General features: G+C 33.6%; 1 protein-coding gene across 1 annotated transcript in view; it reads left to right on the plus strand.

Moving 5' to 3' along the window:
- LOC149806595 (alpha-N-acetylglucosaminidase-like) overlaps positions 1 to 12,536 on the plus strand; it is a 110,916-nt gene extending 98,380 nt beyond the window's left edge. Inside the window, exons 23-24 of the mRNA XM_089955324.1 lie at positions 5,911 to 6,047; positions 10,338 to 12,536. Coding sequence (XP_089811450.1) covers positions 5,911 to 6,047; positions 10,338 to 10,400 — 200 coding nt within the window. The 3' untranslated portion in view covers positions 10,401 to 12,536. The remainder of the gene's footprint in view (positions 1 to 5,910; positions 6,048 to 10,337) is intronic.
- Positions 12,537 to 14,397: the final 1,861 nt, after the last annotated feature.

A 14,397-nucleotide genomic window follows, 5' to 3' on the forward strand; every position in this document is an offset into this window, starting at 1 on the left:
CCATTTTATATATGACATAAAGAAATTTAATACCATTTTATATAGAACATATAGAAACTTAATACCATTTTTATATATGACATATAGAAACTTAACACAATTTTATATATGACATAGAAACTTAATACCATTTTATATATGACATAAAGAAATTTAATACCATTTTATATAGGACATATATAAACTTAATACCACTGTTATATATGACATATAGAAACTTAACACCATTTGATATATGACATATAGAAACTTAACACCATTCTATATGAGGCATATAGAACTTGATACCATTTTATATATGACATAGAAACTTAATACCATTTTTATATATGACATATAGAAGCTTAACACCATTTTATATGTGACATATAGAAACTTAACACCATTTTATATATGACATATAGAAACTTAATACGATTTTATATATGAAAATATAGAAACATAATACCATTTTATATAGGACATATAGAAACTTAACACCATTTTATATAGGACATATTTAAACTTAATATGATTTTATATATGACATATAGAAACTTAATACCATTTTATATAGGACATATAGAAACTTAATACCATTTTATATATGAAAATATAGAAACTTGATACATTTTATATAGGACATATAGAAACTTAATACCATTTTATATAGGACATATAGAAACTTAATACCATTTTTATATATGACATATAGAAGCTTAACACCATTTTATATATGACATATAGAAACTTAACACCATTTTATACATGACATATAGAAACTTAACACCATTCTATATGGGACATATAGAACTTAATACCATTCTATATAGGACATATAGAAACTTAACACAATTTTATATATGACATAGAAACTTAATACCATTTTATATAGGACATAGAAACTTAATACCATTTTATATAGGACATATTTAAACTTAACACCATTTTATATATGACATATAGAAACTTAATACCATTTTATATATGAAAATATAGAAACATAATACCATTTTATATAGTGGTCTAAAGCGTTCGCCATTACGGATCACTGCCATCTCACCTCTGTCTGCGCCGGTTCGAGTCTCAGATTCAGCCAATGTAGATATGTGAGAAAGCATGCCAGTAGCTTCTCGTGGGTCGGTGGTTTTTTCCGGGGTTTTCCCGGTTTCTTCCTCCACCATTAATACTGGCCGCCATATATGGCCTATCGTGTGCTGAAAAATGGCGTTAAACCCCCACAACAACAACAACAACAACAACATTTTATATAGGACATATAGAAACTTAACACCATTTTATATAGGACATATTTAAATTTAATGCCATTTTATATATGACATATGGAAACTTAATATCATTTTATATAGGACATATAGAAACTTAATACCATTTTATATATGAAAATATAGAAACTTAATACCATTTTATATAGGACCTATAGAAACTTAATACCATTTTATATATGACATATAGAATTTAATACCATTTTATATATAACATATGGGGCCCCGAGTGGCTGAGTGGTCTAAAGTGCTTTCCGTTACAGATCACTGCCATCTCACCTCTGTCTGTGTATGTTCAAGTCTAGGATTTGGCCAGTTAGGTATGTGAGAAAGCTTGCCAGTAGCTTCTCATGGGTCGGTGGTTCTTTCTGGGGTTTTCCTGGGTTCTTCCTTCACCATTAATACTGGCCGCCATGCATAGCATATCGTGTGCTGAAAAATGGCGTTAAACCCCACAACAACATATATGACATATAGAAACTTTATATATGACATAGAAACTTAATACCATTTTATATATGACATATAGATACTTAATACCATTTTATATATGACATATAGAAACTTAACACCATTTTATATATGGCATATAGAAACTTAACACCATTTTATACATGACAAATAGAAACTTAACACCATTCTATATGGGACATATAGAACTTAATACCATTTTATATATGACATATAGAAAACTTAATACCATTCTATATATGACATAGCTAGCTATAATTACCCAAACCAAAATGCATCCTTGCTGAAAGCTTGTGGCAAGCTTGCGGTAAGCTTGCGATAAGCTAGTTTGATGTTTATAAGCTAACATGGATGCTTGCGCAAGCTTGTACAAGCAAGTGCAGGCTTAGGCAAGATAGCTGGATATAACCGCAAGCTTGCACAAGCTTGCGCAAGCTTGTACAAGCTTTCTTGTTTGCTTCAGAAATTAAAACTAGCTTGCACAAGCTTTCTTGTTTGTTTCATAAAGTAAAACTAGCTTGCGCAAGCTTACTTGTTTTCTTCAGAAAGTAAAATTAGCTTGCGCAAGCTTGTTTTCTTCAGAAAGTAAACTAGCTTGCGCAAGCTTTCTTGTATGTTTCAGAAAGTAAATTTAAACTAGCTTGCAACAAGTTTCTTCATATATATATATATATATATATATATATATATCCATTGCTTGTGAAAGTTTGAGACCATGTATCCAAGTAGCAGGCACCATCACTGTCACGCCCCTACAAAAACAAAGTCATGACTTGATGAACAATCATGAAGTGTTCATGAAAGTTCCTCAAGTAAGTTCATGAACTTCAAGAATTTTGATGAATCATGTACTTGAAGTTCATGAACACACTGATAAATTTTTATGAACTATTATAATATCTTTGAAGTTCCTTCAACAGTTAAGCTTCCTCAGAAACCAAAGATCATGCAGATGGTTAGGCAAAAACCTCGAACAAAAACCGTGGACTCCATGGAATGGACAGATGAGAATATTTTCAATATCGTTTTTTTAAAGTCAGTAGAAGTGCAGAGAAGCGACTTTGAAGAATGTGAAGGAAATGATTTGTTGAGAGCAAAATTAGGCGGAAAAGCGTACCAAGCCCGGATGACCAGAATTACGGTGAGTATCTTTTTCTTGGTCATTCGTGATTATTTCAGTAGAAGTTATATGGATATTTTATTGGTTTATATATGTCATCATATTATTTATAACCAAGCTAATGACACGATTTTGTTCAGACCTAATTTAAACTTGCTCATCGAAGTTTTGAAAATCACTAAACATTATCACCCCCACCCACCCCCCAGTTCTCGATACCAGACGTGGTTCGATATCAATAGGAGTTGAGATGTTCGAGATCGTTTTCTTTTACATGACATCACTATTTCTATAATCTGATGTAATTTCGTAATTTAAAAAAAAAAACCTTAAGAAAATAGTTAATGCGTGAAACTGTTCACAATAAAAGTGCAAATAACAACGTGATGAAACCGGAAGCAGCTATACGCAACATGCGGAGTCGGAGTGGATGCATTAGAGACATACTAAGGGCCTATACCACACAAGTCTGGCGTTTTATCAATAAAAAATGGCGAAAATATTTGAAAGCATGAAATAACCGTTATCTGTAATATATACGGTTATTTAGTGTAACGGTGTTGTCAAAAAAAATGTCATATTTTACTGAATAAAACATCCGTCTCCTGTGACTATACCTATGGCTAGACAGATTCAGTTAATATAAAACAGTGACAAAATTCTGCAATAATATAAATGCTCAGTATTATGTGTAAGGGATTAAATCATTTTTGAGTTGGATCATATTATTCCAGTAAGTAAAGTGGGGTACAATGATAATGTGCTAAAAGCTAAAAACAATGTTGATCAGAGATTATCTGTAATTAACTAACTTTACCTTTTTTTCAGACCAGACAGCAGAAAAGTAAAATTGTTAGAGGATGAAGTTTGTAGGTTAAGGATGAAAATTTGAAAACTGGAGGATTCAAGATGGAAGAGACATTAAATTGTGACTGCTGCAACAATGTTAAAGATCCAAACAGTAATCAGATGGAACAGCTTAAGTTGCAGAAGGAGACATTCAGTAGTGACAGTGGACAGGATTTGATTAAATTATAGACCCTGAACATCTTCACAAAAGAGTTATCAGACAGGTCAGTCTCTGGAAGAAGATTGGTCAGGAGAAACCCCAGCTGAAAGACAGCCCCATGACGATGAAATATGCTTCAACAGTTGATTGCAGGCAACTGCCCCAATATCTCTTGAACATTTTTCAAAGAAAAATTACAGAACATACAAAAAGTGTTGCTAAGGGTAAAAAAAAAGAATATCACTTGTCAGTTTAAATTTATCTGAAATCAAATACAGTTTTTAAGATAATATGTTGCATTTTATACTGTATTAACCCCATCCCCCATCTAAGGTTATTGTATGATTCAGGATGAATAGGTATTTGTGACTTGTCAGGTTATCATATTTTGTTTTATAGGCACTGTTCATGAAGTCATGAATCATTGAGAAACTTTGTTCATCATAGTTCATGAATATGTTCATGCACTTGTTCATGAATGATGATGATCCAATTTGTGGACTGTTTTCAATTCATGCACATTCTAGAATAATTCATGAACCTTTTGATGAACTTTCATGAACGGTTCTTGAACCAAGTTCATGAACAGTTCATTCATTATTCATGATCATTTCATAGGGGCGTGACACTTGCAGCTAGGGGAACACATAAAGCTTCTGCAGCCTTGGGTAAGCTTGCAGTGAATGAATAAACTTGAACAATGGAATTAAACTTAATGTTTTGGCAGAACAGATTTGTTTTCCACTGCATTGCAACTATAAGATTGCATTATTTAATCATTAAATATGCAGATTACTTCACTGGAATGAAGTAAAACTTTGCAATATATTATGATAATTTGGTCCACCAGGAGCAGTTGAGTCTAAAATGCATTTTTGGACAGGGGCCTTCGGACTCCCAGACCCCCCCCCCCCACTTCACATTTTCAGGGGGTTTTTTGGAAGGGGGGAAAACACAATCATGTCTGATTTTTGAAAGCCCAGATGCTTGTAGCAAGAAATCTCTGCAAGCTTGCAACAAGCTAGTAACAAGCTTGCGCAAGCTTGTGTATACTTATTGTACTAGGTAAATAAATAACAAGCTTGTGCAAGCTTAAGCTTGCGCAAGCTTGTGCAAGCTTAAGCTTTCGCAAGCTTGTGCATGCTTATGACACTTTTGTTAAATAAGCTTGCGCAAGCTTGCTGCAATGTTCCAAATACAAGCTTGCTGCAATGTTCCAAATACAAGCTTGCCGCAAGCTTTATAAATAAGCTTGCACAAGCTTGCTGCAATGTTCCAAATACAAGCTTGCCGCAAGCTTGCTGCAATGTTCCAAATACAAGCTTGCCGCAAGCTTTATAAATAAGCTTGCGCAAGCTTGCTGCAATGTTCCAAATACAAGCTTGCCGCAAGCTTTATAAATAAGCTTGTGGCAAGCTTGCTGCAAGCTTTAAAACAAGCTTGCAATTTTGGTTTGGGAACATAACACCATTTTATACATGACAAATAGAAACTTAACACCATTTTATATAGGACATATATAAACTTAATATCATTTTATATATGACATATAGAAACTTAACACCATTTTATATATGACATAAAAATTTAACACCATTTTATACATGACATATATAAACTTAACACCATTCTATATGGGACATATAGAACTTAACACCATTCTATATGGGACATATAGAAACTTAACACCATTTTATATATGACATAGAAACTTAACACCATATTATACATGACATAGAAACTTAACACCATTCTATATGGGACATATAGAACTTAATACCATTTTATATATGACATATAGAAACTTAACACAATTCTATATATGACATATAGAAACTTGGTATTATATGACAGATAGAAAACTTAACACCATTCTATATATGACATATAGAAACTTAACACCATTCTATATATGACATATAGAAACTTAATACCATTTTATATAGGACATATATAAACTTAATACCATTTATGTATGATTCCCAACCTCCCTAATGTTTCCTAGATTTTGTTGTGATAGCTTCAAGAACTATTTCTTTTTGCAGGTGATTCTGTCACAATAGTTTTAGATATCTACAAACGCTACTTCCCAGATACACATAGTGAATTTTTTCATCATCTTCAACAATTCTCACTGAGAAAGAAAGAATTCATCAAACAGACAAAGAAATTGATAACTGAGGTAGGCAGATAACATTATTTCCAGGAGGTAAATGTGTAATGATGGTGATATGTTTCTAAGGTGGTAAATGTGTATGCAGCCAACATGTTTATATGGTGGTAAACTTGCAGGCAAGTTTCTAAGGAGTGTATGCAGATGACATGTTTCTAAGGAGATAAATGTTTATACAGATGATATGTTTATATGGTGGTAAACATTTAGGCAGGTGTCTAAAAAGTGTAATATTCCTAAGGTGGAAAATATGTATGCAAAAGACATGCTCCTGTGATGGTAAACATGCAGGCATGTTTCTAAGGAGTGTATGCAGATGACATGTTTCATAGGAGATAAATATGTATGCAGATGACATGTTTCTGAGGAGGTAAATACTTATGCAGATGACATGTTTCAAAGGAGGTAATTATGTATGCAGATGAAATGCCTAAGGCCCTAGTGGTAGGGATAAACACTATGTTAAATGTCAGTTGCATATGTAAAATTTGTTTTTTCATGCCTAGTAAGTGTATAAATGGCTATAATAGGATATCTCAATAATTTCTTACCTGTTAACCCCTTGAGAGGCAAAAATGTAATCCAAGTGGGTGGATACTGAAAACCAAGTAAAAGAAAGAGTAATCCAAGTGGACAAGAAGTGTAATCCATATGGACAAAAGAGTAATCCAAGTGGATACAAGTGTAATCCAAGGGGACAAAGACAGTAATCTGAGCAGAAAAATAATAATCTACATATAGTATGCTATAAATTCAATGAAAATTTAAGAAAATTGAACATTTTTATTTTTTGTTAACCTGAATTGGTAGCTAATTCCAGTTCTTGAAAAAAATGGACATAATCTAAGTGAATCAGTACAGTTTAAACAAATGTTAAACATGTTTACAGAAACAAGTTATTTATACCTCTGGTCTTGTTTCTTTTCTAAGCATTTGATGCTCTGAGTTTTCAAATGTAGCTCTTTAACTTTAGAAGCAACATACTGTCATGCTGGATTTCAAAACAATTTGCAACCACTGTTACAATGAATGCTTTTCACACCAGTATAGCACTAAGATCTGGGTTACCAATACAAGATCCAAACTCAGTTTATTTGTTGACAATTCTGAACAGTCCCTCACAGTCAGCATTAAACTCGGTTTATTTGTTGACAATTCTGAACAGTCCCGCAAAGTCAGCATTAAGCTCAGTTTATTTGTTGACAGTTCTGAACAATCCCTCAAAGTCAGTATTAAACTCAGTTTATTTGTTGACAGTTCTGAACAGTCCCGCAAAGTCAGCATTAAGCTCAGTTTATTTGCTGACAGTTCTGAACAATCCCTCAAAGTCAGCATTAAGGTCAGTTTATTTGTTTACAGTTCTGAACAATCCCTCAAAGTCAGTATTAAACTGAGTTTATTTGTTGACAATTCTGAACAGTCCCTCACAGTCAGCATTAAACTCAGTTTATTTGTTGACAATTCTGAACAGTCCTGCAAAGCCAGCATTAAGCTCATTTTATTTGTTGACAGTTCTGAACAATCCCGCAAAGTCAGCATTAAGGTCAGTTTATTTGTTGACAGTTCTGAACAATCCCTCAAAGTCAGCATTAAGTTCAGTTTATTTGTTGACAGTTCTGAGCAATCCCTCAAAGTCAGCATTAAAATGGCTAAAAAAAACTAACATTCTTTTTGTAGCCTGACCTAGAAGAGGAAGTATCTTCCATTTGCTGGGTATTTTAACTGGTGTCATTGCGCATCAACTCACTGTGAGAAGAATGTGAAGACACTGTATGATTCTTAGTAACTTCCTTTGTACTACATTTATCCTTTAAAGAACCAGATCCAGCTGGCTGCTTTAGTTTACTAACAATGGTGCATCAGATGATGGGGTTAAATTGTAACCAACACCGATGGAGATCTTTTCAAAATGTATGATACACCACCTATATGAATTACAGCAGAAAATACCACACTGTTCTTCCCACTTAGGTTATGTTGTTTTAAAGCATTATCAAGCAAATGAAAAATGTTTTCTCAAGTGTAATCTACTATTATTTCTGGTAATAAAAGAAGAAAACCCATGATTTTGCATTTTCATTATCCAAGTATCTGACAAATATGGGATAAAACTTTTGGTTGTCATAATCACTACTCCCATCTGCATAAACATTGTATGGCCCAATTTTCATGTGAAGCATCTTTTAATAAAGTGTGAAAAATAGTACAATTTTGTTGTTCATGCACATGCATGTTGTTCTACAATTTTGAAATCTAGGAACATCTATTTAAATAAAGGACCATCATGGTCAGCTGTTGCTAAGTGATATCCAAGTTATATTAAGTACCTAGTAAATAATACCTTTGTATTTATCTTACTGGTGTCTGCATTTTGACATAGAAAGGCAGGTCAGTCAGTTTTGCCTGTCACCCCTGCTGAGGTATAGGCTGCCCACAAAAGATTGCTGGAGGTTTCTGTCCTGTGCCATCCCCTCAAGCTGATTCCAGGTGTGACCCATCTTAGTGATGTCCGCTTCAAGGTTGAGTCACCAGGTGTTTCTTGGCCATCCCATTCTTCGCTGGGTAATGTTGGTTGGCAGCTTATGTAGGGTGTGGTACCTTAGTAGCAGGGCATGTCAGTCACGATGTAGGTACCTTGGTATAAATTAGCAAGATGAGCTAGTTCAGTGTGTTTCTTTGGATTCAAGTGTTTTTTCATATCAAATTTACCTCCATGGGTGATCATAAAATCCACTTGGCAGAACCTGCATAGGACATTGTGCTCTTCTTGACTGGAGGACTGTGTATTATGTAATGGGACATGGTGCTCTCCTTGACTGGAGGACTGTAATATGTAATGGGACATGGTGCTCTCCTTGACTGGAGGACTGTATTATGTAATGGGACATGGTGCTGTCCTTGACTTGAGGACTGTATTCTGTAATGGAACATGGTGCTCTCCTTGACTTGAGGACTGTATTATGTAATGGGACATGGTGCTCTCCTGGACTGGAGGACTGTATTATGTATTGGAGGATTCTGGTTATCTTTTTCTGATCCATTTGTTCAAACTGAGAAAAATTTGTTACTCTCCCTCACATTTACCGAAATCCTTGTTATATGTATGTGACTTTTTAGTGCCAATAGCTATAGACTAGTTCTCTTCTGAAATTGAATTAGAACAAAGAATCTGAGGGCATTGTTTCAAAAGTAGAAAACCAGTCAGTTTTCTTATAAATATGCATACAGATGCTATAAATATAATTTAATCATGTTTGGAAAGTGCAGCTACATTTAGATCTATGATTTACAAGCTATCTCTTACACAAAATCCATTTGACATGACTTTTAGTTCACTGGCTAAGGACTAGTTTTCCACCAAATATGAATCAGAAAAATTAATCTGAGGGCAAAGTTTCAAAAGTAGAAATCACTTTTTTTTCTTGGATATATGACAAGTGCTATAAGTAAAACATAATGAGTTATGTAAGTACATGTAGGTCTACGATAGACTAGTGTACTCTTGTGCTGATGAAAGTCTTCTTTTCTAGAATATTCTCAAATTTATATGATGTGTGGGATTAATGAAATGTTAGCAAATTGCTAAATAAGCATAATTCATATACAGGAAAGCATGGGACAAAATTCAGTCAAAAATAGCATGCAGATTATGCCAAATGATTGGCAGGTAGGTAGTATCCAAATGATGATGCAGGGTCTAAGTCTCAAATGGTAATGATGAACCCAAGGGCCAATGTCAGTTCTAACTATAAATAGTCTTTTTATGCCCAGTAAGTATATATAGGGTGTAGGTATAAATATTTATATGTTGTAGAAGTGGGCTAAGTTCTTTGGGGTAAAGAAAGACCCTGGGGCATCACCCAGGGGGGCTGAATCTGGTGTATGCTGATACTTAGATCATTTATCACATATATTGATCCTAAGAAATGTAAGGCATACAACTGGAGTTATTTGAAATTTATGTAAAATCACCCTAGCCCCACACCCTTAGGGGCACGATCAAAAAAATCCTCGAGTGTTGGCACAGTTTACAGCTATAGAGTCATTATTGACCCAAGTTTCATATGTCTGGCTGTAACTGTATTGTTAGAGATTTTGGACATTACATAAGGATATGTGTACATAGAGATTTATGGCTTGTAGTTATATATCCCAGTGTTTTTCAAATGCAGTGACAATACAAATTATTTGGGGTTCTCAAATTTCTTTAAATTTTATCAGTGTTTATGGATCCTTTTGCAATTCCTATAAAGTCTTAGTGAATATGACACGTAAATTTAATTGATTTATATTTTTCAGATTGGGACTGCACGAAGCTGGTTCTTTAAATATGATGTCATGAAGCAGTTCACTGACCTGTGACTTCTTCCAGGGTGAATACCAGTGTATAAAGCAGATGACTTTGGATTGTGCAATAGTAGAGTGACAGAAGGATGACATAGTAAAAAAAGGCCATTTTTGGCCCATTTAAACAGTTGGGTATTTTCCAATATGTCTACATGTACATACTTGTGATAATTTATGGAGAAGCTTTAATCTTACGCCCAACAAATTTTTTAAATGAATGTGTTGATTTGATAGTATATAAATAGCCAAAAAATAACCCATAGGTCAGGGTTACCCGAAAATGTCTATTTTTCACAGATTTAGAACATTTAGAAATTTCAGTAATAAAGAACCAATGTTTAAGTGGCTGATTTTATTATTACTCTAGAGACCATCTTGGTAAATAGATCTAATCATAAGATCTCTTATGAAAGTGAATTAGATCTAATTGTAATTTTAAGGTGATCATATTAGTGGAGTTAGTCGACACTGTAGTCACTATATTTCTGATCAGATTTTTCTCAAACTTGGTAAATAGGTTTATATGTGAAATCTATGCATATTACTAAGGATATACCACATTTGATGACTAAGTTTCTTACCATTCAACTACTTATAATCCAATTTTAATCAGACTTGATATATGGGCTAATGAGCTTTATAATGAGTGAGACATATGCATATGTATGAATTGATCTTACATCTCATTGGTTGAGGTTTTACCAGTCTAGAGACTATTTTTTTTATAGGATTTTGATAATGATGTAATCTTGCAATTGATTGGTTGAGGTTTTACACAGGGGGAATATCATCATGTGCAGGAGTCACACTATTAATGATGTAATCTTGTATCTGATTGGTTGAGGTTTTGCACAAGAGAATATAATCATGTGCAAGATTCACACTATTATTATTGTAATCTTGCATCTGATTGGCTGAATTTGTCAACACTCAAGGAACCCTATTTCTGATCATATTTTGATCAGAGTTGGTAAAAAGTCTTATATCATTATTGGACAAGTTTGATTATGACCAAGGTCCCAGCACATGTATGAGGTAATCTTGCATCTGATTGGCTGAATTTGTCAACACTCAAGGAACCCTATTTCTGATCATATTTTGATCAGAGTTGGTAAAAAGTCTTATATCATTATTGGACAAGTTTGATTATGACCAAGGTCCCAGCACATGTATGAGGTAATCATGTATCTGATTGGCTGAACAAGTTACCACTATGATAACTGAGTTCTAATCTGAATTAGCTGTAGCTCATATCAACAGTGTCCCAGACAGTTTCCATAGTAAATGAGACCTGTGCATATTACATGTAATTATGTGACCATGCATCCGATAAGCTTAGCTTGTTACCTCACTAGAAAGTATATTTCTCATCCAGAAAATGTTAAATTTGTTTATATCAAGATTTGGATAACTTTGATATAAGCATGAGACTATGCACATTAATTATATCTTTATTTTGGGGACAGTTTTTATTAGAATATAGTAAAATAGGACATTTTGATACATTATAAAAGTTTGGGAGATATTTTACTTAGGTTGTGTTCTTATAAATAATGCATTGTGAATTGGTCAACTGTCAAGCTGACCAAGCCAGATGAGCAATATCACACAAGACCCTACCCCTTCAAAAAAGCAAAAGAAACAAAAAAGAAAAAGGATGGCAAGAAAAGAGCAGAACTATTTCTGAGATATTTATTTTATAGTTCTAAAGGGACTGTGTAGTGTACTGATTTATGTTTGGAATTTGTGGTGTACCAATTTTTACATTTACCTGGGGAATGTGTCGTGTATCAGTTTGCATTTGGAATGTATAGTGTACCATTTTGCATTTGGAAACATGTACTGTAAGTTTGAATTTTGAAAAGAATCAATGTACAAATGGAGCCCCTTTTTGTTGTATCTATTTATAACAGAAAAAGACACTTCGAAAACCTTGAGAATTTTTAAAATTCTTTCATCGTGACAGACAGTAATACTTTCATGCTATCCATGGTAACTTTTTAAGCAATTTCAAAATGGTGTCCATCTCATTTCAATTTTAAATTCATTTCATATGTCTCACACACAACATAATTACTGTGTCTTCCACAAATGAAGTACTAATTTAAGGTAAAAGATGATACAAAGATGTACAATAAAGGTTCAAATATTGCTTTGGATTTTTCTTTTGTTAAACTATTTGTAATGTAAAATTTTGTAATATTTTGTAATTTTACTGCTGTTATGACTCTGTAGTCTTAAAACAGTAGAAGAGAGTGAGAAGCAACAAGCGTTGTAAAATTCAAGTTAATTTTTTTTCCTATAATACAAAATGGAAAATATACAAAGTACTTATGCGGTTGCAAAATAAATTCCAAATAATCCTAGAATTTCAAAGACAAGTCTTAATGATTAAAGTTCTGAACAAACTTTAGTGTTATTTTAAAATAAATCCAATACTGGAAGTGTTGATGTACCTGTGTTGTAGTGATGTGCCAACAGTCTTATGTTGAATCACAATAATACAATCCAAGACTATAACCTCGTTCAAATTTCACTATAATTCCCAGTTAATGCTTCTTTCCAAGAAATATAATTTAGATGATGAGTACTTGGTATTTCCAAGAAATAAATAACAATATTATTACAGCCCAAATAGAATTATGGACACAATAATGATTCTGCCTCAAGATTTTATAGCACAAATTAATAATTTTTAGAAAAAAGATTATAAAAGATTATATTGTCGTCTTCTGACCTCAGGTCACAATTAACATTTTCTAGAAAATAACTATTACCTAATGGAAAATTTTAGTTCTGGAAGGTTCAAAATAAACTAAAATCTTAGTTATAATTATAAAGTCTATTACAAAAATTAAGAACATGGTAAACACACTGTCCTTGACTAAGACAAAAATATTATTCCTAATTGTTAACCCATAATCACAGAGAAAAAATTAGCTGTGTATCAGTTGTTTATAGACATTAAATAATCAATGATTCAGGTCAGGTAGAAAATGAACTTGATTTTGGACAAGGTCAAGTCCAAAATTCATTTGCCCTTAACATATAATGCACTAGAAATTTTAAAAGAACTAACAAACAGTGCAAATTAAATATATATATATGACAACTGCTGAAAACAAGAATTACCCAAGTCTATGTCAAACCTGACAGAAATCAAACACATCAGCTTTTTAGCTGCACTGTACAAAAAAGGTTAGCTAATCAGCATATCCTTTTGCCATCCATTCTCACATCCCAGGCCAAGAATACAGAATATATTTTGGAGTCATGATGTACCCATCCTGACAATCAGAGTCTCAAACCATTGTCTTCTTCATGCCACTTCCAGTCTTGTTTTGCTGAGGCTATTCTTACAGCTGGAAGATGGGTCCTGTGCAAACATTTATTAATGAAAAGTTTAGCATGGTGTGCAAAACCTAAAATCTGAATAATAATATGCCAGGAATCCTTAAGGGCAAATGCTCCCATATGAAAATATTTCACATTTTGATGACTCATAAAATATAATTATATTGATATTTTTAGGTTCTTTAGTATGTTGCTGGTAAATGTCATGATACCAGCTTCTCTATGGTTTTAAACAGCTCTAGCTTCACCCCAGACCCCAAGAAGATTGCAAGATGATGTTAGCAAAGAGTAAAAGTAGGTTGTTGTTGTTGTTGTTGGGTTTAACGCCATTTTTCAGCACACAATAGACTATACATGGCAGCCAGTATTAATGGTGGAGAAAGAACCCAGGAAAACCCAGCAAAGAACCACCGACCCACGAGAAGCTAATGGCAAGCTTTCTCACATACCCACATTGGCCAAATCTGAGACTCGAACCCACACAGACAGAGGTGAGATGGCAGTGATCCATAACAGAGAGCGCTTTAGACCACTCAGCCACTTGGGGCCCCGGTAAAAGCAGGTAACTGTAGCCATATTTTAGTGTATGAACCATATCCAACCTCACATGAATCCCTGTTATAATTTGGTTGTTTTTGTTCTAGGGTTTAACGCCATT

The sequence above is a fragment of the Sinohyriopsis cumingii genome, chromosome 1, assembly GCF_028554795.1.
Source record: "Sinohyriopsis cumingii isolate HCF-2022 chromosome 1, ASM2855479v2, whole genome shotgun sequence".
Taxonomy (NCBI): Eukaryota; Metazoa; Mollusca; class Bivalvia; order Unionida; family Unionidae; genus Sinohyriopsis; species Sinohyriopsis cumingii.